The 26,169-nt window shown below is 46.0% G+C and overlaps 1 protein-coding gene across 2 annotated transcripts in view; it reads right to left on the reverse strand.

Moving 5' to 3' along the window:
• The window catches only part of KNTC1 (kinetochore associated 1), a 1,031,844-nt gene that overhangs the window by 686,757 nt on the left and 318,918 nt on the right, over positions 1-26,169 (reverse strand). For both annotated transcript variants that reach the window (XM_085636469.1, XM_085636468.1), the window contains exons 35-36: positions 24,208-24,380; positions 7,148-7,245 (exon numbers count right to left, since the gene is read on the reverse strand). In XM_085636469.1, the coding sequence (XP_085492595.1) occupies positions 7,148-7,245; positions 24,208-24,380 (271 nt within the window). The remainder of the gene's footprint in view (positions 1-7,147; positions 7,246-24,207; positions 24,381-26,169) is intronic.

The following is a 26,169-nucleotide window of genomic DNA, read 5'->3' on the forward strand; positions in this document are numbered from 1 at the left end:
ACCCTGGAGGTACGTTTGGCTGTCTCTTCAAGGACTATATCCATCAAATGTCGGCGAGTGAGCTATGGGCCCTCAACCCCAGCCGGGCAGCATTCAAAACTGCCATCAAAAAATGTGTGAGAATGAGCTCCCTCACAATGGATAAGGCACTCTTTACCAAACGTAGTCATGCTTGGGCTCTTGTAAATTCTTACAGACGGCTAGCCCCTGCAACTTATCTGTCTTGCACATACTCACTGTATTTAAAACGTAGCTTCATGGCAATCAGGATGGGTGACTGGCGCTTTTTGCAAGATCTGCCCCCCTGGCGGCGTATGGCGGAAAATGTAATTTGCAGAGGGTGCGGCAAGACAACCGAAACCCTGCTACATGTAGTTTGTCTTTGCCCAGCTTTTAATCCCCGACGCAAGTGCAAACTTAAAGTAGAGTGGAATAGGATGGGTGTTCGGACATGTAGGCAAGCCATTATAGTGGCCCTGAACCCTGAAAATAAAGACTTAAATCTGGGTCTAATAACTTTTATTCAACAAGCATATCATTATTTTATGCAAAACAGGACTTGTTAATAAAAATTTTAGAGAAGAAATGAAATGTTTATCATGCTCTGCAAATTGATAGATCAATACTCCCAATCCCATTCCACAGAACACTGCCTTGTTTTTAATATGCATGTTGTATTTTTACAGTTAGCGTAACATATAACAGTGTATCGTATTTTAAACCAGTAGGTGCTCTTTTTAACTGTGAATTTTGTAAATGCTTTTAAAGATATCTGTGTTATATCTAAATAAAGATTATTATTATTATTATTATTATTACTAAGGTCACTGCACTTAATACCTATGTCACCCGTAAAGCAGGCCTTTCGATGCTGCAGGCAGGGTGCTCGGTTCCAAGTGTGAGGGCGCCCCTGCATGAGCAGGACATCCCTACAACCTTCAGAGTCCATTCTCCTGGGTTTTAAGTGCATCAGACATTACGATACATAGAGTGGCCATGTGTCATTAGACGATAATCTCTAAACTGGCTGTAATGAACCCGGTCATAATTGGTATCAAACATGTTGGAATCATACCCCCACACCAGCGGTGTGGAGGTAGGATTCCATGCACTGTAAAGCTCCTCTGGAAGGCCCTCAGTGCTCCCGGTACCAGCCTTCTAGACCCGGACAGCACAACATGGCAGCTGCCGACCAGAGACAATTCTGCCCTCCTGCTGCTGAGTCAAGCTCAAGCAGGAGGGCAGAACAATAGGCATCCTGTCACAGGGTGGTGTGACCACCTCCCGGACAGGGTTTAGTGTATTGGGGCCAGGTAGGAACCCTTGCTAGCACCACTCAGTCAGCTGGAAGGGCACACTTGGTGCCCTCTTTGCATAGTCCAGTTCAAACCAGCTCAGGGAGCCGATGGCTACCGCTCTGGCGTGAAACTGGACAAAGGACATGGGAGTATCCTCCTGAATGTCCGACCCCTTCCCTGGGAGGGAACCCTGAATCATCCCAACCCTTTCCTTGGTGTACTTAAAGGCTTACCTGAGGATGGGTCCCTAGATTCATCCTGGGACAGGATTCATTTCAAGATACCACTTCTTCCACCGTCTGGGCACTCTGGACTCTGCTGGAGTTCGCTCTGGGCATCAAGACTGCAACTACTGTCATTTATGGTCAATTGAGAAAACAGTTAATAAAAATGTTTTTTAAAAAAAAGACTGCAATTGGGAAGACTACTGCTGCTCCTGGTCTCGTCGCCCTGCTAGACTGCTGCAATGTCCGTGCCTGTGCTCCATACAGGAACCTTCCAAGACCTGTGGACATCAAGACACCTGAAGGAATCTCCTTTGAAGTGAAGGAGTCACGTCCCGGCATCTGCAGGCACCGCAACTACACTGACTGGTCTGCTGATCCTGGGTTCCCACGGACTCCGAAAGGCTCAGCAACACAGTTGGTGGTTATTCACATCCCTCGATGACTGTCCAGTCCTCTCACCAAGTTTGAGGCCAGTATCCCTAGTCGGAGTCGCAGGAACCGAACCCCTGTGCACCTTGCTGACTTGCTGTTGCAAAAGCCTGTTGGCTTACTTCCAACAAGATCGTCGGGCTCCAACTAACCGCAACCTCAAGCATCTCCTGTGACCAAGATCTTCGTCCTCATCGCATCACTTGCATCGTGGGTTTGCATCTTTGGTGAGCTGCTAGAGGTCCTCTTGAGACTCCATTGCCTCTGGCCTGTGGGTCCTCTTGGGGGTCTTTGATTTCAGCAGGCCTCCCTGATTGCTCAGGGCCTGCTCTGACTCCCCTGCTTGTGGTGAGTCACCTGGACCTTGCTGGTCCCGACAGCTCTTGGTTTTCCACAGCGTCACCTGGTCCGCATAGCTGCAACTCCAACGCCATCGTCAGCTCTCCGGCAGCACCCGACATTGGTGGGCATTAGTCTTCCATGCCTCCTGGTCACTCCTGAGTGGCATAGACTCTTTCATTTCTGCTTGCAGGTACTTCTGTCTTGAATTCACCTTCGGGTTCCATCGGACACTTTCACCTTCTCCAGCAGCGGCATCTTCCTGAGGTCCTCCATTAAGTTCGATGGCGGTTTCTGACAACACTTCACACCTATGCACCCGGCTTCCCTGGTGTAGGTATCCTGGTTCCTAGCGTATCCACGGGTGGGGTGGCTCTCCAACCTTCTGTCTTCCAAGAGGTCTCTTCAGGGTCCACTGAGAAGGGTCCTGCTTTGTTAAAATTGCAACCGCGACTTATATAAAGCCTGCGGTTGTGTACCCACTCTGCACATGGTCTCTGTGGGGTTCCTGTTTACTTACCTCGGGTGGTTCCGTGGGTCCCCGGCATTTCTACATCTTCTGGGTATAGTCTTGACTCGAGTCGTGGTTCGGATACCACTATTTTAGTATATGGTTTGGTCTCCCCCTGGCGACCACTGTGTAACTGTTCTACCAACCTGTTTCTATTGAAAAGTATTGTGTGCCTGTGTGTATCTCTGGCTAGGAGAGATCGGTATGTGTTAATGAGTGTTCTATAATAAATACATGTTTTTATAAATACACTGAGTGGTTCTTTTTTACTTAATCTATATCAATAAGATTATGTTCTGGTACAACAAGTGGCTTTACACTCCTTCTGGACTAAGCCTGAAAGCTGCTCTCCACAGCTACCACTTAGAGAACCTTCTAAGGTTGTCTAAGACCACTAACATCACCATAAGGGTTGTCTGGATTGGTGCAGGGTGCCCACTTACATAAGTGTGCACCACATACCAAGCCAGCTTCTCACAGCGTGGATACCTTATGAGGAAAATCTTTTATGGAGGACTAAGTGCAAACTACCCCAAATAGCAACAAAAGGAATAAAGTCTTAGCGTTGTAGAGGGAAAGGGCTTATCAGCTAAGGGGTTAAATTTCAGAGTAGTGGAATCCTTGTTACCAAGGAACTGCTGGTGATGTTGGGTAGTTCTGGGGCGGCAGAAGCTTTGCCACCAGATCCTTCTTATATTTTCATGGTGTGATGTCCTTGCCTATAGCAGTAGGTGCTCAGATACTTAAAAGCCGGATCATTCTTCAATAGTGGGTGCTAGCTACCAGTTCACATGTACGACAACCACAGTAGCAGGTCTATGGGGTCCAGTTAAAAGTGTAGATGTTGTAGCTAAGGATAACCACAGAAGTTGCACAGTAGGACTATGTTATCCACCCAGAAGTGGAGATGCAGTAGACCACAAATTACTACAGACATCCATAGTACAGGGCCCCACCGAAGTGGAGATGTTGCAATCCAATGATAACTAAAGAGAACCACAGCAGTAGGTAAATGGGATCCATCCAACCAGAGATGCTGCAGCCAATAAGAGTGGATGCTTCTTCGGACAGGAGGCTTATGCTTTAGTTAGCAGTTCTTTCAGAGAATTGTAGCTAGATTTACAGATAATGAGAGTATGAATGGAGAACTAATAGGGGCAAGGTTCTGGCACCTCGCACTTTACAAGCCCTAAGAGGTACCAATAGGGAAGATACTACAGAAAGATAAGTTTATGTCTCTTTCCCTGCCCTGAACTCCAGTCTGTAGTCCCGGACAGGGAGGTTAAGTAGTAGAGAAAGCCAATCAGTGAGAGCAGCTGCGTTAACAGGTGTGAAGGCCTGAATGGACGTCCCTGCAATGCACCTGAGCAGGAGGCCAATTGAATGCCAGCCTAACCTTAGAAGAGAGGTGAGAGGTGCTAGCATAGGAAAGCAGGACTTGCATAAATCCCTTCAATGAAACTGTGGGATGAAGAGAATGAAAAAACACAAGCACCCATCAACACATACTCACTAGGAACAAAAATAAAAAAAATTGTTGCAGTGATTCTGCGGAGTCACAGAACTATGCTTGGGATCAAGAACCTTAGTAGGCAGGGACGGAGTCATTCTACCACCTGAATACCCATGAGCCCAGGACGGACTAGCTATAATGTCTCACTTGCCCTCCTACTCACTCACAGAGGAACAAGTGATTAGACATCCCAAAACAACACTCACGACCTTCTCAGGAATCGCGGTTGCAGGACACACCCTTTCGCTCTCACACTAGTCCACAATAAGTTCTGACAGAGACACGAGGAACGTTTAAAATGTTTATTTTAACTACCGTGCTTTAGTATCCAGTATACGTGCCACAAGCAGGAAAATGCCTAGAACAAATACAGTTATCATAGCAAGTAGTCCGTAAATCATAAAGGGAGCCGTCATACACGACAATGTATCCTAACCTCTCTCCCCTTCTACAGAAGTAAAATTATTATATATTAGAATCTGAGTGTTAGCAGCAGATCCGGTACCTTAGCATACACAGATGAAAGTTCTACATCTCAGGTGCGGTCACGATCTTTTACCTGGAAAGGTTCCTCTCCAAGTGTGCGTTACCCATCTGTGCATACCTATTTGACAAAGTACATGTTCCCAAACAGCTGCATTTGCATGATTTGTCTAGGCGCTAGGGAGAACAGAATAACAATGGGCATTGTTGTTCGACCTTATCTACAGTGTTCAGACGAAATCCCAGGAAAGAACAGAACAAAAAAAACAGCAGAGTCTGTGTGAAAGTACAGTGTGGGACAAGGCAAAATATGTTTGTAGAGTAACGTGCGCAAAGCAGAGGACAGTCTGCAACGTGCTCATGCAAGCATAGGGAAAAGGACAATGGCTTACACGGAACATATGAGAAAATAAGGTAATCCAAATAAAGAAAACATACCAGTTGTGCTATGTTAGAGCTTTAACCATGTAGGTCCCCCTTAAATACCAAAGTAAGTGAAAAATTCCAGTAAGGTAATCCTGTTTCTCAATAACTGTAAACAGTGAAAATAGGCACCAAAATTGGTCACTTACTCTTACCCTCTCATTCATGAATGCTTGCATCACTCTTTACCTTTGAGTATGCGATGCATCAGCACAGTGTTTTCTCTTAATGTTGTATGCTCGACTGTGCAAGTGTAATCCTTGCTGAATACTTCACGGTTTGCCCGTTAGCCAGCGTCACGAGAACTGTAACCAAGGAGCAAAGTAGGCTAACCAAAAGCACTCACCAGGTACAATTCTCAAATTCACTCCTAGTTGCTGCTACGTCGCACTTACGTAACCACTAGAGCTCTTAACATGCTTTGTCTGGTGCCTTACACCACAGGTTACAACTGCGGTTGCGGCATTAAGGCTCGAACTGCCTCTGATGGGAGTTAATGTCAGGATGTCCAATTGTTGCCAAATTTCCAGAGGTGACACTGAAGTCGTGTTGAGATTAAGTCTTAATTCTGGGGTTCATCAGTGGGCTCAGAGGGAGACAGTGAGGCTCTGTTGATGAGCAGAGGAACGCAGCAGACAACATGTCACTTTAAGATGGAGGCCAACTTTAAATGTCCTTGATTGCATAAACCGGTGCAGGATATAAATAATGGTTGCAGTGGATTCTGAGAGATTTAACGGAACAGTCGACTGCCTCGGTTCGTAATGAACGAAAATGTGAGCAGATGTAGCTTCATCCACGATGCCCGCTGCTATTCCGAACTGTACTAGACATATCTGAGAGAAGTATGACTGATTTAGAGTCAAGGTTGCTCGATTTCCAGCTGTTGTGGTTTGCATTTGAATGGCCTGCAATAGAAAGCACTTGGAGAGGCAAAGCTCCTGATAGGCCTAGTCACTGGCCAATGAGGAGAGACCAAAATACCCCTAAAAGTTCCTGCTCGCCCAGGAGGGTCACCCTCCACGGCAGCACTGACATGGGAGCAAAAGTGACATGGTCAAACCAGCGAAATGGAGACAAAATTGCCACTGGGCGGAACATGGCGTGTACATGAGCAGTTATTGAGTGGTCCCAAAAAAAAACCCACCTCTCAGAAAGATAAACACACAAAACACATGTTGATGAACCACTGCTCTACCCAGCATAGTTCCAAAGCGGGGATCGGAGAAGGCCTTCGGCACACAGTCGGAGATTGGGCTCAAAGCAAGGAGAAGGGTTGGTGTCACCCAAGAGCCCTGTTAAGCCAGCAGCCCAGCTCAAAGCCACTCATTACCCTCTCTAACCTCAGTACCCATGAGCCTCTGCCGAATAGCTTATCTCTTCTCAGTTCAGCTGGAGAACTGGGAGCCAGGACGCAAGCCTCTGCTGACATGCAGGCAAACAAGAGACAAAATCAGAAGAATACCAGTAGATTGACGAGAAGTGAGGTTTGTGGCACGATGTGAAAAACACTGCAACCCCATGTTGTTGAGTACGGAGTCTGTGTGGAGAATTTGTGGTTGACTTGGAGGAGGTAGATACAAAGCTACTTACCGTTTGGCCATCTTGAAAAAGTTCCTGATCACATGACACTTCCAGGGGCACTATGTGATCCGACCAGAGCATCACAATTCTGTCCTGGCCTCAGAATGAAACATTTAAAATATTTTTAAAACACAGCAGAGATAAAAACACCCACTTACAGAGCCAGAAGGATGGGTAATTCCAATTTTAGATGCATTCTCGAGTATTTAACGCAAAGTTGAACTTTTTGAAATCGTGCTTGTGCTTAAGAGGAGACTATGCACAAAGACTGCTGTAGGAAGTACATGTTCCTAAGGCTAAATATTTTTGCCTAACTTATTAAAAATATAGTTCATATTACCTTTGAAATAAACCCATAGTCCTCAATCTGACATTGTTTGTAATATTCCACAGCAGGTTGAGTGTGTTGACAGAGTTGCAATGAATCCAGTAATAGATCTGTGAAAGATGGAGTAATAATTTAGCTTATTTAGACTGTATTTTAAAAAGCCACTTTAATAATATTTTTTGTAAAGCACTTAAGTGGTTTTTTGTTTCAATTACAAGTGTTTTAAATAACAGGTATTATTATTAGCCAATTTAATGGCACAATTTATCAACCTCTGAATGATGGAAGGTTTAGCTGGGTACCTCTTTCCCCTTGGAATCGTAATAACTATTGGTATACATGTGACCATCAATTCATGAATTCTCCAGAAAGGCTGCATCTATTGCTTGTGCTTTACTATAAAGGTAAGGTAGCTTGTTGGGTTAGCGCGTACACCATAATAACACATTTCATCAAACGTATGTTGCTAAAATAAGGGCACTGCGTTATTATACAACTTCTATATATGAAGTAAGATCACATCAGTTCTTTGGTAAGATGTCTACTTTGGCGTGTAGGAACTTGGTTAACAATGATGAGCACTGCTTTGTGATGCCATTTGCAGAGAAATAGAGATTTTAGATTTCTAAAATACTCTAAAATAAACGCTAATCACATTACAAAAATGATCAGGAACAGAAAAATAACACTGCTTATACATTTAAGGACATTAATATAGAGCCTGATGAGACCCACTTCAATGTCCATTTTTATTACTGCCAGTGCTGAGTACTGGCAAGATCCACCACACTTAAAGCCCTGGGCCCAAGACACTGGTGAAGATCTATAAAGAGGGAGTGGGCTGTTAACAACTGCAGAGACAGATGCAGAATTGTTATAATATAGCATTATCACCTGCTGCTATAATGGTTGTTAAAGACCCTGAAGCAGACTTAAATGCCCTACCCGCACGCAAGGGCCCATAACAATAAAAGCCTTTAAGAACTGCTGTAGTCCAAAGGAGAAGGAGCTATCATTTTATTAGAACATTCCACCCACTGATGGTAGAATGTTTTAAATTGTATTCTACATTTCCAATGGAACAGACGTCTCATCACAAAACAAAATACAATTTGTAAACAAATACTGCACAATGGATTAAGAAATACCACAAATACTTTGACCCAACAGAAAGTTGTCCAACCAGTTATTTAGAAAAACAAAAGGTCTGTCTTTCATAGAAAAAAGATCAAGAACAGTAGCTCCAAAGATTAGGGTGTTTTATTTGTTTGGAATGAATAAAAACAGGTGATTAAAGGATTATTTTAACCCCTTCAGCGCGGCGGGAAGTCCCCCGCGGTGCTGAAGGGTTCGAGCGCGGGCGGGGCCATGACGGAACGGTTCCGTCATGAGCACAGCGCAACCGATGCTCATGACGGAACCGTTCCGTCATGGGCATGGAAGGGGTTAAAGCCAGCAGAGACATACCCAAAACAAAGAGTAAAGCAACTGCCAGGTTCTAAGGGAGTCACTCGATCTGCAGGTTTGCTTTTATTATGGTGAGTTCTAAAGAGACAGATGCAGCGGGAGCTGGGACTTTGGTAAAAATATATATATATATGAGCCCAATGCAGTGTTGCAGCTATCTCTTCACAAGCAGAGCAGCAGGTTAAACAAGCATTGGCATAGCCAATAGGTCTCGCTTTTGGGACCTTATAAGTATTTAGTTATGCAGCACAATATCCTTGGTGCAACAACATTAACTGTTGCACGGTTAAACACTTATAAGGCCCCAAAGGCGAGACCTATTGGCTATGCCAATGCTAGTTTTCAAAGAAATCAAAAAATCTATGTAGAAATGAACTGATCCCAAGATTAACAGCATCCTGCCAGCAGCCCAGTTCAGAAATGGGATTCTTTTCACATCCTATCTTCTTTCCTTCCTCCCTCCCCAGCTGCTCCTTTCTGGCCAGATGCTACAGAGAGCGCATCAGACCCGCCAACAACAGTGAAAGCTCTTAAGTATATTCTTTGTGGACAGGAGGCTGGGTGTGAGCAGTTGGGATATAGGGTTTTTTCTAGAGACAGCTCAGTTCACTAGTCTCTTGATTACCAGTGCAATTTTGCACGATGATTCCTGAGGATATAAATTGCAGAAGGATTCCAGATTATATAAATTGCAGTGGTGCACATTTGCGTTACCTCAGAAGTCCACAAATTACATTTTCGCCCGTGGACCAGTATTATTTTGGGCTGGTCAGAATAGCAGTAGGGGTGTTGCAGCATCATTTCATCAGTGCAATGGATGCAATCCGGAAAAGTCTGTAATTGTACTGCTGCCAGCGCAGTGTGTGCAATGTGCAACCCGAGTCCCTTTATTGATCCTCTGTTACTCCCCTGCTCCATCCTGCTTTAATTTGTTGTTCGACATTCAGTTGCTACCTACCGTTCCTCCTTTGCTTACCTGCCCCTTTTTTGGCTAAACTTTGTTTGGAAGAACCCGATAGATTCAATTTGCTGCTAGGCTTCACCTATCTTTATATTAAGCTTGCGCAGAAACAATTTGTGTTTTTTCATTTTCCGCTCCAAGGTGGGTGCTTGCCATCCTTGAAAGGCCTCATGTTGCTCGTCCATTCTGTTTTTTCTTTGCCGATGCGCTTCAACATCAGAAACAAAGGATTGCTTTTCTTTTCCCTGATGTTATTCAGTATCTGCAATGAGTACTGGCAAAGCTGAAAGGTGGGCTAATGGCTTTGCTAGATGGGACCTATTGGCTTTGCCAGTGCTTGTTAGTTTTGCTCTGGTTAGCAGAAGTCTGGGAGCAAACGTAGAGCTTCATGGCAATCCTAATGTAGGCAGGAGTCCTTATTGGAGAAGTGTGTACCCCCTGCTTCTGCACTTCGGTTTGCCTGATCAGATTGGAGACGGTAGGAGAGCTGTTAGTGTTAGATCTTGGCCTGAAGGTAAGTGCAGGCAGAACATACTAGACATTTGAATACAAGCAAGCTTATAAACCGAATATAACATGAGCAGCAGTGTTTTGAACTTTTGGAGTTGTTGTGTTAGTGGTCATGTGTAGGGTATACGAGGATACCAACCGTTAGGGTGCTACTCTTGTCCAGACGGGAGTGTCTAATGAATGAACTACCAAGGAATTTCAAGTATTTTTTATCTGTACAGCGCATCAGGTGAGCTGAAGCACTCCTAACCTCCCATAACTAATATGACAACATAAGTGCTACTCCTCCTCAACTGCAGATACCAGTAAATATCCCCCACACGTCTGACAGTATGTGACTAACTTCCAAGAGTTGTCTCTGTTCATTGAGGCAGAAGCAAAAGGCAGCAGGACCACAGATGTTTACATAATGTATTAGGAGCTCCTGGTTGAGAGGGAGGGACCGATGGAGGATCATTCTTTCTGGTAGTATGTTTTGAGCTATGTGCACCCCAGAGACACCTATGGGTTCAATGAACATTCAAAGAGCAAGACATGAGAGTTACATTCTGAGAGGCTTATTCAGACTTTGGCAGACAGGGTACTCCTCCACCCTGTCTGCCTGCCCTGAAGTAGCATATGCTGCTATTTTTCCTGTTTGGCTTTCACCAAAGAAAGCTTGGCTTTCCCGAACACGAAAGCAAAAAACATGACCACCACATATTGGGAGAAGACTCCCAGCATGTCAGGGACATTTGTATTTTATAAAAAAAAAAAATAGCCCCCAGTTTTGGATACTTTATTTTGAAGCACCACAAACTTTTTTGAGCTGCCACATTAGACATGGCCATGGTTCAGGAAGCTTTCAGCTCCTTCTATGGAGCTGCTACAATGGCACCTCTGCTGATGGCATAGAGATCTCCACCTGCTTGACAAAGATCTCTAAATATGATGGTCTTTGTCTTGCAAGGGCTCCAGAGTAAATCTCTCCTGTGTCCTCGCAGACTGATCATCAAACTCTAAATAAACCCAACTCTAAATCTCCAAGATCCTGAACAGTTCAAACAAAAAATATTCGATCATGACCAAAGATAAATGGTAATAATGAGGGTCAGACAGTGCTTAATTTGAGCAGGTAGTTTCCGGTTCTAGGTGCCGCACTTAATTATCAACACCGACACGTACGACAGTCTACCACATGGTGCACTGTTTGTCGAATTTAGGGATGTGCATAACAGTTGTTTATTGATCCCATATGTATTGAAAATGACGAATGGCTGCTGCCCAAGCCTTTCTTATAGCTTTGGGGGCCTTGAATAGTCTCAATTCTCACACTTGCAGGAAGGAGTGTGATGGTTAGAAGTTGCATTGGTACGGACATTGGTAGCACTGGTAGGGGTGGTGCAGGATGCAGTGGCCTCCTGACAATGGCAATTTTTATGTATTTTTTGTTTTTACAAATTAAGCACCGTGGTCAGTAATGGAAAATGAAAACATTTACTCCTACTGGATGGGATAAAGAGGATGTGGCGTCACAACACAGGAGGAGGAGTCAAGGGGGTGGGGCAAAGTCATGATAGTGTTATCAGTAGAAGCAGAGCCAGTAAAATTAATGTATCTGCAACTCGACCTTCAATGTGTATGCAGCAAGCCTCAGTGTATAATATAAGTAGATCAGTTGGCTCATGCAAGTTCTTCTGTTATCTCTGGTCCCAGGCTTATAAGTGAAAGTGAAATCTCAGTTTACCTCTCGGCACCTTTTGAAATAACTAGGTAGGAGTGTCTCTGTTTCCACTCTTCGGGTGCCATGGCTCTTAGCCAGTCGAGAATACAGACAGAAGAAACCAGCATTGGCCGTGTGGCCGTAAAAGTAACGCCGCGCGGCCGTGAATGTCATCGCGATCACTGTGAAAGCGAAAGTGATCACGATGACGTGCTCTGTGCTCGCAAAAATGAAATAAAAAACCCGCGAATGGTGACGTGAGTGGTGCGCGCGCGACGGGAAAAGTGCTGTGTACGTCGCACGCGCTTGTGGCCGGCAAGGTAGCACTTTTGAAGCAGCTGCTAAATGCCTCGCCAGAGCAGCGCATGCGCTGGCTCAGTCGAGACCTAACAAGCTAATCTCCACTGTTCGCCTACAAGTACATTTATGGGGGTCCGCAGAAAGAGGCAAGTACATACAAAATGAAAGATGTCGAGACACCAAAGACTGCAGTGACAGTGACCTCCATGGTCAGGTCGGTCAGGAGATTTTGTGCTCGGGTCCCTAAAGACATGCGAGGTCCCTCACTACTACACACGGACCACGTTCAAAAGGAAAACCATGTCTGGGACATATTCTGCACCAAAATATGGTTTCATCTATTACTGGTTGACCTTACCTCCTGGATGATTATATCATTAAAGCAGGTTAAGTGTGTAAAGACATTCAGAAGTGACAGCGGGGCCTAGGGCAAAGAGCTCAGGCTGCTCCCCCCCCTTCCCCCCCACCTTGTGAAAGCTTTGGCCATGGAAATTGGATAGTGGGTTTGCTGGTCCTGTGAGGTATTTTGTATAAATCAGCTTATATGAATAAAAATTGTAAGCGAAAGAGCATTTTCCAGATGATTAATAAGATTAAAAAACAACAAGGGGACCAAAAATAAGGAGAGAATGCTCTGTGCAGACACACTGCTTACAAACAGAATCGTAGCGCCAGCCTTCTTAAATCAGTGAAAAAAAAGCTGAATTCTTCAGTGGGGGCAACAATATACAGAGAAAACAAGGGTATATAGCATTGTGGCTTTATACACATATATGTGTCCAACCTCCCTGTGTGTTTAAGATCTTCCAGTTGGGGGTGGGGGGGAGAAGAGGTGTGGGCTGTTAGCATAAGATCGCAGCAGCACTTTAAGCGAGCTCCAAGCCGGCCTTAAGAATCCCCCATTATCTGGCCGGCCAGTACTCATAAAACAAGCAGCCGTCCACCTTTCATCCGTTTTAGGCTTTGTCTGCACAGACATCTATTGTTTTGAATATTAGAGACTAACATCCCCCTCCTCTCTTTCCTGACTTCTCATTGGTTTCTGTGTGTGCCACTTACCTTTCCTCCATTTCTATTGGCTGTAGCATATTTTCTTGCATTTACCAAAATGGGTGTTCCTTGTCGGCTTCTCATATTAGTTTCCCGCCGCCCAAATACTGTTAACATCTGCTTTGGTGGAACTATATTTTCATATAGTTTTGCCTTTTACTCCTGCAGCATATTTATATAACAATGTATCACCTGGAGAAATAAAGTGATTTGCATAGAATCACAGGAAGCTGTGTGGAGCCACTAAGATTCGAACCGGGATCCCCAACTCTCGAGTCAGCAGCTCTGGCCGCTGCGTCACATCCTCTCCACTCCCATGTTAACTGTCAGGAACTCTTTCCTTCTGCCGGACAATGATTGATTAAAAACAGCTCTTTATTCATTACATAGGTAAAACCAATACATTGCCAATGCTTGTTTCCCCTTGTTGCTCCCTTTATTAGCCGCTGAGGATCCCCCTGCTCTGAGGGCTGGCACACCCATCAAGGCCCAGGTCGATAGTGCTCTGAGCTCCAGAGGGCCTAGGCAGACCAGCTGGTAGCATAAGATGGCAGCCGCACTTTAAGTGAGCTCAGAGCCGGCCTTAAGATTCCTGCATCATCCGGCCAGACAGCACTCTTAAAACAAGCAGCCGTCCACCTTTCATCCTTTTCTCCCCATGTAACTCCCTTTATGTGCCACTGAGGATCCCCCTGCTCGGAGGGCTGGTGCACGCCTGTGAAGGCCCAGGTCAACAGCTCCGCAGGGCCTGGGCAGACCAGCTTTCAGTGGAGAAGAAGCTCAGAGCCGTGTCAACACTAGCGGTGGGGCTCCTGTAACACTCAATTCAGTAGAGCGCCGAAACACACGCAGCAGTGGACCGAAAGCCATGAGAGACCCGAGAGGAATGGTCCGGACGGGCAGGAGTGGTGACTCCTTTCTCTTCCTCCACACCCCAAGGCTGCCTTGTGTTTCCTGAGCTAGTCCTGGGGAGCAGGGGCTGATCATCTTTGGGAGGGGTGGGGGGAGCTCTCTCCTTTCCCCAGGGTTGCTGGACACTTGCGCTGCGACCATTGCATTAACCCACAAGAGGTGTAACCAGCGGCTAGATCTGTAAGGCGGACCCTGCTATCTCCTGCTGAGTCTCGGAGGTGAGGAGCAGTGAAACCCAGATGAAGGTGTGCCAGCGAGCCTCAACCTGGGAGGTGGGCTCTGGAGGGAGGGGAAGGGGGGGGGGGGGGAGTGGATAGAGTGGGGGGGGGGGGGAGGGGAGGATCTCCATTTGGTGGGACACAGAGTCAGGCTCATGGTGAGGGACTCGGGGCAGAGACACCTTCCGATTGCATCCCTGGCTGTTGGGGTGCTTGGCTGACTGACCCTTGGAACCGGGGCCTTTTTAGAAGAGCCCTACATGGAGGATCGCTGCCGCTGCAGCAGTGCTTGCCGCCCAGTGAGAGCAAATCAATTCTGATTACCTGAAGACACTGATCCAGACTGACCAGAAAGTGGTGGCGGTTTGAGAGCAGGGTATGGGTGGCGGTACTCCGACCCATCAGGAAGGTGAAGGACAAGGCAGCCACGGGGCAGTAGCGGATTGACAAATACACCAGGCCAGCAACCTCAGCAGGACTGGTGGACGGAGGATCAGATGGGGCACACAGTGCCCACCCCAGGCACAAAAAGAAGTGCTTTCTCCAGTCATAAATCTCCAAACACAAAGAATGTCAAAAGGACCTAAATGACAAAATTGGAGGGGTCGGGTGGAGGTGTCCCTCCTCTGCCTGGACCTGTGTAACCTGGCTGCCCCTACCACAGAGGTAGAGGGACTGGTCTCCTCCCTGGAGGATGTAGCAGGCACATCCAGCAAAGGGATCAATTGGCTGCAGGAGCAGACGGCTATACCTTGAACATTAAGTTGAGGATACGGAGGGCAGGCAGCCTGGGAACAATCTGCAACTAGTGGGTTTTCCAGAGGGTGGGAGTGCCTATGCTCGGAACAGTTACTAACTGGTTCAAATGATGGATATCTGACACAAATATTTCCTCAGGCTTCACATTAGAAAGAGACCATCTAGCGCTGGCCAGAGGCCCCCTCCGGGGACACTGCCCAGACCGGTCATCATCCGGGTGCTTAACTTTGTAGACCAGGACATCATCCTGAGGCACGCACTTCGCCTCTCAGATATCTGGTGTGCGGACACCAAAGTTATGCTATTTCCTGATTACACAGCCAAGGTACAACTCCTCCGTAAATCTTTTCTGGATGTAAAAAATAAACTAAGAATCATGGGCATACAGTATATGTGGATTTACACGGCCAAATTGGAACAGCTGAGGGGTCAGTGTGTAACCCTATACTCACCAACTGGGCGACCAAGTCTTTCAACAGTCAAAACTGTAGTTTTGCATGTTTAACTGTCAGGGCATGTAAAGTATATGTCCTGCCCGTGTCATATGTTGCACCCTGCCTTTAGGACTTGGTAGGCCTGCCATGGGGGTGAATTATACACAAGTTCAGGGGAAGTGGTGGCTTTGCGATTGCTTTTTAATAGCACAGTCAGGCTAGCACTGTACGACTGATCCACCAGTCCGCAATGGCGGGCTGGGAGACCTCCAGGATATTTCTCTAACTTACATGTTACCATCTACTAAGGACTTACAAGTAAGTTAACCATTTCCACCTTGGTATAGCCAATTAGATATACATTTTAGGGCCAGGGCACTTGCACTGGGATCTGGTTAGCAGGCCTCAGAGTTGAAAAACCAGCATCATAAATTGAAAAACTTGGGGGTGACAATAAAAAAAAGAGGCATTTCCTTACAATGTTTGTTTTCAGGGCGACAGTTACTTCCAGCTTTGAAGTGTTGGGTGGTGGCAGTTAAGCAGCAAAGTTGGGGACCCTCTGTTTAGTTTTTGTTGGCACACAACACTGCACATTAGGCACAACCCTAGGAATCTGGGCACGTAAGTCATATGATCTGCCATACCTAAGGGAAATAACATCATGCACTATTAGATAGTGTCTTGGAATGTCAATTGGCTGCTGGACAAAGTTAAAAGGACTCCGATGCTTCGGCAGATGCATAAACAAACTGGCCCCAGCCGTCCTCTTACAAACGCACTTGCTAGGTAACAGACACTCACTTCTGGCCCGCTAAGGGTTTAACCGAGTGCATCATGTAGCGTTCGCCAGGGGTGGCGATCCTCCCACACAAAACATCCCCTCTCATGGTTACAGAGGTAACCCAGACATCATGGGACAATAGGATATCACAGGCTCCCTACATGGGAGGTTGTGGACAGCGATCGTTATATATCCCCCACACCCTACAGAGGTGCTCAATTTTTGACTGGACAAAAGTCATAGCTTCAGTTCTGGAAGGGGGACTGGTAGTTGGGGGCGACTTTAATAAAAGTTTGCATCCGCTACTCGACACTAAGGAGGGGAGCAGGCAGGAGCTGGCCTCAACCCTGGCGACATGGGCAGAATCCCTGGGGTTCATTGAGATTTGGAGGATAAGGAACCAGGATGCGCATTTTAGGACACTGGCTTTTATGTAGTGATGCCAATGCAACGGCACACCATGCAAAAAGTCTAGAAGACCCTTATTGGTTTAAAGGGTTTACTTTAATAATCTCAAGTGCTCTATTTGAGGTAGTGTGGTCGAGCACATTAGGCTTATCAGAGAGGAGTGTTACACACAAAGTCAATAAATGGTTCACAAACTCGATAAGACATTTGAGAACACTTTATAAAAATAAAAAAAGAGTAGATTTTCATAAGAATTTACACACCAAGATCTTTGAAATAACTTAAGTACAAGCGGAGATATCCATTTTAGAACATAACAGAAAAATAGTTCAAATAATGGTTTTGAGGCATGAGCCTTGAACGCTACGATGATATCCAATGGGAGAAAACACATAGCAAACAGGTAATTGTAAACACATTTCAGAGGTACCCTTTGGGACTTAAGGTGCTAGGGAGCCTAGGTCCAAAGTACCAGCAGCAGTTTCCTTTTACCTGCCATGGTGTGTCCGGGTGCAGAAGGACTGATCGGGATAGTAGCCTGGAACTCTACACCGTGGAGATCAAGGGGACTTGGGGCAAGTTCGGGTGAACCCAAAAAGGGGCTCAGGTCGTTGGGACCCATAGGCCCAGGGACACAGTCAGAAGTTGTAGACCCGGGCTCTGGAGCTCGGAGCTTGGCTGGCTACTAGAGTTCGAGGCTCTAACACTTGTTGGTACATCTGCAGAAAGGAGAAAAACAAGACAGCAAGGCTACTCAGGTTGTGGTTCTCATCTGTCCTGATGCCCCTCAACATGCAGGAAGTCTTCCAAAGCTTTGGTGTCTGGTCCAGGCACAAAACAAGCCTTGGCTTGTGCAAGGGCCCTGGTACTCAGGGTATTAGTGCAGTGGAGCTCCTGGAGGGTCTAGCATCTCGAAACTAGTCAGAGATGGAGCTGACCCGACCGCCAGCACCACAGTGAACAGGGCAGATGCAGTCAGTGCCTGCGGATACAGGAGGATGGCTCCTCCACTCCAAGGTAGATGATCGCTGGTTATCAAAGTGCTGGGCAGTCCTCCAAGTGTTAGGGAGGATGCACAGATGAAGGATGGTCAGGCCTTCCCAATTATTAAGTAGCAAGGCAGGGCTTGGAGCCAGTTTCTGTGCAGTTCCCTGGTTCTCGCCATGTTGTCTTTGTCCTCTTCAGTTCCCAGGAAGTTAAATCTGGGGATCTGGTGTTTGAGAACCCCTAAATACTCAATTTAGGGACATTTAGGGGCATATACGGTAGTAGCCAATGAGCGACTATGACCCCTATATGCTAACTTTCTCTGGGGAGTGGGCACAACCCTGACCCAGAAGTCCCTATTTCACCAAAAGCAAGATGGTGAAACCCTTCTCTGGCTTTTCACTTCAGGTAGCCAAACGTAGGAGTGTGGCTAACCTGTGGGTGCAAACTCGACTTCTGAATAACTGATTTTCTTCCTGCTCTGGTTCCAAATGTGCCCCAGGGCGGGGGTGGTGTTCCCCAGGTCTGGGGGGGGGGGGAAGCCAGTGTTACATTTCAAAGGCAGCAGAGGCTTTGAAGCCTCTGGTCTGGATATGCTAAATTGTTAGCCATCCTGCTGGAGGAGGTGAGAACACCTTCTAGAGAGCACGCATAGTTCATGACCTCAGAGCGCACACCCTCCCTTTCCGGGGTCAGAAACAAGTGTGGCAGCAGAATGGAAGATACCAGTCAGCCAACACACTAAGAGGCTAGGTGGTCTACAGGGGCACCTCTAAGGTGCCCTCTGGGTGCATGTCTAAATAAGTCTGATACTGGCATATGTACAGATTTAATAAGACAAGATATTTGATACCAAACACCATTATTCTAACTGAAGCCAGTATGTAGCTGGGTAACTCTTAATGGCCAGTGCCCAGTACATTCCCTCAGAATTGCTTTCTGGGTACTTGCAATGCCTAGTAAATGGAGCTAAGCATCACAGGGGCACATCTGCTCATGCAGTTGTGCCTTCACATGTAATAGAATGTACCCTGCCTTAGGGCTCTAAAGGGCTTATGTAGGGGTGACTTACATATAGTACAGGCAGTGTACATAGGCATTGCACACTGGGTGTGGGCAATGTTGTGTTTGCAAAATGGCTTCCACCATTTCACGCAGTGGCAGTCTGCAGGTGGTTTGTGTACGAGTCCCTTTGGGTGGCATAACGCATGCTGCAGCACTTGGGGACCTTCTTTAGTACTCATGTCCTGGGTAACAGTGGTACCATTTACCAGGGTCTTACAGGGGGCTGAAGTCCTTACAATTAGGGTTACAATTAACTTGTGTATACTTTTAAGGAAAGAGCACTGGGACTGGCTCTGGTTAACAGGGACTTCCAATCAAAATCATCAGTACAAATGAGCAAAAAGGGGGGATGACCATGTCTAAAAGGGGCACTTTCCTACAGGTGTGAACACACACACACTACTCTCGCTCAGTCCACTCGTACTCGAAAATAGATTATCTGCCCCTTCCCCCTCGTTGCCATTCTGGAAGTGTCTGGGGATAAAATCCATCCAAGGGGCCTGTCTGAACACTCACCCACAGAGATCACTCTGGGACAAACGACACATAAGACTGGGTCCACTGGAACCTCCAAGATGGATAGTTAAAGGATACAAGGTTATAAGAACTCCTACAGGAGGTGAAAGTCTTCTACTATAAAGTTAATTCTCCCCAATTATATAATGGAAGGCCATGAAAGCAGACCTCAGGGTTGCAAATAATAGCATACATCGTAGGTTTGGAAGAAGGAGAACAATAAAGATCACGGCCCTGAATCGGCAGATCTGGAAAATAGAACATTATCTAGACCAGAAGACTGACTCTGAGGCGTTATGTTGTCTTGAGGCAGTCAGGGAAGTGCTTAAACAGAAGCTGCTCGGGAGCTCGAGGGGAGTAGTAAGGGAGTCCCAAAACACAGTATGTACTCTGGGATAAAAGTGAGAAACAAATGTATAGGTTAGCAACCAAATAACTGGAAGCTAGATTTGTACCCCAGATACGCGTATCAGGACAGCCAGATGTCCCATGATGCCCTGGTCACAGCCGAAACATTTGCAGCATATTATGAGAAATTGTACACCTCGATCCCACCAGGTAGATCAGAACAGCAGAATCCCTTAGCAGCACATTTGGTGGTCCAAGGCGTTCCCAGGAGAGCAGGGTGGAGCTGAATAAGCCTCTATCGGAAGACGACTTGCTTAAAGAGTAGTATGTCATGCAATTCGAGAAGGCGCCCAGACCAGATGGACTACCAACGGAATTCTTTAAAAGGTTTGCATCCACCATTATCCTACACCTCCTTGTTATGACTGAAAGAGCTTAAACCTATGCTACCATTCCCCTTGACATCTGGAGTGCTACCGTGGCAGCCCTCCCCAAACCAGAAAGACCACCTACGGACTGTGCATCATACAGGTCCATGTCCCTGATAAACGTGGAGGCTAAATAGATGGCAAAGGATCTAGCAAATAGATTGGTTACTCAGGTGAGATCTCTGGTGCTTATGGACCAAAACAGCTTCATGCTGACCAGGGGCACCCGGCATCATCTCAGAAGGCTAAAAGTAAAAAAACGGCTCACCAGGGCTCCGTGTCCGAAAAGACGACATTATTACATCTGGACTTTGAGAAGGCCTTTGATTCAGACAATTTTGGCCCCAGATTCTGCAAGTACATGAAGCTGCTGAATCCTGAACCACGGGCCAGGGTCCGAGTTAGCAGCAGTCTCTCACACCACTTCCCATGGGTAGGGGAACCCTACAGGGCTGCCGCCTCTCCTCTTTTATTAACCCTTAAGATAGAACCTCTAGCCGAATGGATAAGGAGGGACGACCATATTTGGGCCCTTAAGTGGGAGTTGGGCACTGAGGACCGGATACCTTTAGATGAGGACAATGTACTCTTATATCTCGAATCGGCCAGAGCAGTCTATTCCATGACTGATATGCATGCTAAAGACTTATGACATGCCGGCCGGATTGCGTGTGAACTGAGACAAGTCAGCTATAATGCCAGCAGTAGGTGACCAGCCGGATCTGCCACCTGGGTCCCAGAAGATTAGATATGCAATGAGGGGCTTCAAATATCTGGGTATGTATATAGTCAAGGACCAGTAGAATGATGGAAAAGTAATGTAACTCCCCTGCTTCACAAACTCCAGGGGCACAAGACACATTGGGGCTCCCTTCCCCTGAACATGTTGAGGCTCATAGTCCTGCTAAAAATGGCGGCAGTACCACAGATCTAGGTACTGAAGCACTATCCCTTTAAAATACCTACAAGATAGTTTGCGACTTGGCAGGCAAGTTTCATTACCTATACGTCTCCTGCAGGAAATGCATACAATCTCTATTTGAAGGTGGGCTGGGGGTGGTGGACCCGAGACTGAATTACTGGGATGCACAGCTGCTTTCGACTAATGATTGGATTTTTTGTGATCGAGATGATCCGACTACGAGGCTGGAACAAACCGCTCTAGCCGGGCAAGCACCATGGGCCTGGCTAAATGGGGGAGCCCTCCCGTCCGACCTTCCGGGCCTTATGGCCATCCCTATTATCAGTTAGATAAAAGCGCTTAGGTGGATGACGTGGTGGTGGGTGCTCACCGGGGAAAGACCGCTGTGGAAGGTAGCATGGCTATCCGAAACAGCAAGGCTCCAAAGCTTTCAAAATTGGGACAGGATGGGGATCTCCAAATTGGTAGATGTAAGGCAGACAAACCACATGAAGTTGTACGAGCAACTGGTTACGGAATACGACTTGCAAAATCGCAGTTCTTCTTCTATTTGCAACTCCACCATGTGCTGGATTGACATAAGGCACAAGCAGTGGCTCTCCTAGAGTACAACCCATTGGAGGTTAGACTTACAATGTCAACCACTGTATATAAGACACTAGGTATGAATGAGGCCGACTCGCTGGCCAGACTGTGGGAGCAGAAGGGGTCTAACCTGGGCCAGTTGAACAAAGTTGACTGGACGAAAGCCAAAATGGCAGCCCAAGCATTGGCGATTCCCACCTGTCTGAGACTGATACAGTTTAAAAATGTTCGTAGAATATATTATACCCCAAAAGATGGTGGAAGATGGGGCGGGATGAGGGCCTGCCTGGGGCACCCTGATACATGGTGTGATAAAGAGATACTGGGACTCGATTGATCCCAAATTCATTGGAGCCCCACCTGGCAATTCTAGGAGTTTTTCTAGGGTGGAACGAGATCAAAGTACAGAAGTTAATTGTTGGTATTGGTTGCATGCTGGCCGAATGAGATCACTGGATATTGGAAATAGAGCAAAGACCCCCCTGTCTTGAAGTGGTTAAGGGGGGGGGGGACCACTGTTCCCTAGCAGATGAAGGGTTATACCAAACTAGGGACTATCCCCATAAGTACAACCAAACCTGGGGTCCATGTAGACAACACCATGGCCTGCTGGGCTCTGTCCAGAGGGAAAGGGGGTACAAGACACTGTCCAACAGTCCGTCCAGCAAGTCACAGGGTCAAAGGAGGCAGGAGACCAGCAGGGAAAAGATGTCATGTGGACGTGGTGACTGTTGGTCAAATGTGTTAACATGCTGATTCAAATATTTGTAAGAATGGGTTTGTAGGGACCGTTGGGATGTGTCGGGCAGTGATGGTGATTTGTAGAGGTTTTATATGATTCTTGTAAAAATCTCCCAATAAGTTTGGAGACTATACAGGACAAGGATTTCAGAGAACTACCTCTAGTGCTGTAAATGGCCTTTGTCATACTGGTAAGTAAACCTATCACAGTGCAGTTTACATCCAACACAGTTTTCATACTGCTGGTAGCTGCCAGAAACGATGATTAAGGTATGAGGGCTATAGGGTCAAGACTGATTTGCATATGGCCATGTCTGAACTGGGGTGGCGTAGTGGGCAAAAGAACGATGGATTTAACCCAGATCTCTTGACAGGGGGAGAATGTCTGCATTGTCAGCATTCCGTCCATCATTTGTTTGTTGTAATGCTTTTGGCCCTAAGTGGGATGGGTATTCCCAGACGTGGGACCCGTGCTCACTACGCCACTGGAGTCAAGCTATCCTGGCTGATGACGGCTGATAGCCAGAAACCGGTCCTAGGATGCTTGATTCCGGTCCAGGGAAGACATGGCTTGGCAGTTCGGGCTGGACTGTTCCCATGAGGCACAGGGTCAAGACTGATTTGCATATGGCCATGTCTGAACTGGGGTGGCGTAGTGGGCAAAAGAACGATGGATTTAACCCAGATCTCTTGACTGGGGGAGAATGTCTGCATTGTCAGCATTCCGTCCATCATTTGTTTGTTGTAATGCTTTTGGCCCTAAGTGGGATGGGTATTCCCAGACGTGGGACCCGTGCTCACTACGCCACTGGAGTCAAGCTATCCTGGCTGATGACGGCTGATAGCCAGAAACCGGTCCTAGGATGCTTGATTCCGGTCCAGGGAAGACATGGCTTGGCAGTTCGGGCTGGACTGTTCCCATGAGGCACAGGGTCAAGACTGATTTGCATATGGCCATGTCTGAACTGGGGTGGCGTAGTGGGCAAAAGAACGATGGATTTAACCCAGATCTCTTGACTGGGGGAGAATGTCTGCATTGTCAGCATTCCGTCCATCATTTGTTTGTTGTAATGCTTTTGGCCCTAAGTGGGATGGGTATTCCCAGACGTGGGACCCGTGCTCACTACGCCACTGGAGTCAAGCTATCCTGGCTGATGACGGCTGATAGCCAGAAACCGGTCCTAGGATGCTTGATTCCGGTCCAGGGAAGACATGGCTTGGCAGTTCGGGCTGGACTGTTCCCATGAGGCACAGGGTCAAGACTGATTTGCATATGGCCATGTCTGAACTGGGGTGGCGTAGTGGGCAAAAGAACGATGGATTTAACCCAGATCTCTTGACTGGGGGAGAATGTCTGCATTGTCAGCATTCCGTCCATCATTTGTTTGTTGTAATGAGGGCTATATCACTCTGCCATACATATTTACAGTCACTCTAAAATGGAAACATCGCAGACCAGCTCAGTGGTGACAGGGATCACTGTGTACACCTAGGATGCAAGTACTTTTAAAACAGGTTAAAAGGGTGCCCCCAACCCCCCTATTGCAAGTTTAGTTTGGACCTTGTCACGCCAGGGACAGGGCTGATAGATAATGGGATCTCACACTGTACCTCTAATATTTAGTGAGGATTCCACCATACTAACTAAGAACTACAACTGGTAACACAGGCCCTGTTCTGAACAGACAACTGTTTCTGATAAAAATTAGTCAAGAAAGTAATATTATAAGTGGGGTAGGCTGACACAATTTCTAGAATTCTTACCTTTTTACCTAAATTGCAGATCTTTTTTTAAGATAAGAAATATCACATTGAACAACATGGTGACAACAAACAATGGAACAAATAAGCTATTAAGACAAAAGCACTTTAAAGGTAACTCGTCTATTAGAAGACTGGCCACAACAATAAATACAAACAATAGGCAATTCTAAACTTTCAGGCAAGCAGTTCTCCAGTCTTGGACATGGCACCGTACCTGAATTACATATTGAGGCTGCTTGGCATGCCAACTTGTATACTATGCTGGGAAGATTCACCCCTGCAGGTATTAACATGGGTCCGTTTGTTTCTAACTTCTGGCACAGGTTAAGGGCAACACAAAACAGCAGATGGCCTGTCGCTTCGTTGCAGTAATTTTCATAAGCATCCCTGATGGAAAACCAAGTAGAAATTAGAAACATAACTTAAGAGGAATACATGACAAAGGCATAAAACAGAACCTCGCGAAAAGTAGGCATTTTTGCAGCACAGCACATTAACTCTGCTCACTCATTTTTTGTTTTTTTATGTTATTCACCTTTGGTAACCCTTTTTCTGATGGATTCAGATATCCCTGCAGATTCCTAATGTACAATTTCAAGGAAGCATTCATAACCGTGCAACATTCAGTCAACCTCAGAAATGAAGCTTCGGATGCATGAAGGTGCCATCAGTACCAGTAACATGGGTTCCACTAAATTGTCCGCCGTTGAAAGAAGACAGGGCAAAAACAGCATTGGCTAAGCCAATAGGGCCCGTTTTCTAACTACAAAGCCTGCACAGTTGGGTTTACCAATGCTGATGAAAATATAACCTAAGGAAAAGTTACTCACCTGTAATCCTAGTTCTCTTTCAGGGGAATTCTCATCAAAGACGTAAGCATTGAATACATTCAGGAGCTCCCTAAAAAGTATACATATATGTGTAGCAAGAAATTGTTATATATATATATTCACTTAAAAAACCATAGGTTTGACCCGTTATAGTTACTGCAGGCAACTATAACTCACGCGACCGCAATCCTCTGCTGATGACGTCAGATATTACATCCCTGTATTTAGACACTTATTTACCCATGTCTTCTTCCATTAATCTTTAGCTATACATATATTACAAATATTTATTTTTCATAAAGAGATATATCAGTGATGTAATATCGGATGTCATCAGCAGAGGATTGCGGTCGCGTGAGTTATAGTTGCCTGCAGTAACTATAACGGGGGAATTTCATTGGTTTTTTACGAGTGAAATGTCCAGCTAACTATAACATGTGTGAAACCTATGGTTTTTTAAGTGAATTTGCAAGGTTTTTTAAATGCTAATTCGTAACTATAACGTGTGTGAAACCTATGGTTTTTTCAGTGAATTTGTACGGTTTTTTTAAATGCTAATTCGTAACTATAACGTGTGTGAAACCTATGGTTTTTTCAGTGAATTTGTACGGTTTTTTTAAATGCTAAGTTATGTATTTATTAATTATTTTTTTTTTCAGGTTTTTCACCGTGCGCGCACCGTGAAATGTTTTTTTAAAAAAATCGCGAGGTGCGCGCACCGTGCCCCGAGCACCCACGATTCGTAGTTCGTGCCGTGCGCACATGGAGGACATATGATGCACTTCGTTTTGAAAGGTAATATTTTAATTTTTCGTATATGTTATAAGCCATGCACAAATGGTGACCGTCGGGCACCATTTGCACACGGGGTGGAGAGAGTGTGGATAATTTTTTTTTTAATTATTTTTTTAAAAAATATTTTAGTTTAACTCATCAATAATAAGCCATGCACAATTGGTGCCCTTCCGGCATCAATTGCACACGGGGTGGGGGAGAGTGTGGATAATTTTTTTTTTTTTAATAATTTTATACCGTACGCGTACGGAAAGCGTAATCGGCGAAATTAGCGAAAAAATAAAAATTCCGTTTTTTGACTTGGGGGATCTTTGGGGACTCCCTCAACATTGCTATGTGTGTGGGAGCTGTCTAAACAGCCCCTTTACATGTTTTTGTGCTTTATATTTTAAACATCACTCTCAGTGCGAGAGAGAAAATGGCGGCCGCCGCTTCCTGGTTTCGGCCGATTCGAATGTTTACTAAGATCTAAGAGCCAATCAGAATCGCGCTCGCGCACGCCACCGTACGCGTACGGTAAGCGTACCGTAAGCGCACCGTAAGCTGGCTCA

The sequence above is a fragment of the Triturus cristatus genome, chromosome 11, assembly GCF_964204655.1.
Source record: "Triturus cristatus chromosome 11, aTriCri1.1, whole genome shotgun sequence".
NCBI classification, from domain to species: domain Eukaryota; kingdom Metazoa; phylum Chordata; class Amphibia; order Caudata; family Salamandridae; genus Triturus; species Triturus cristatus.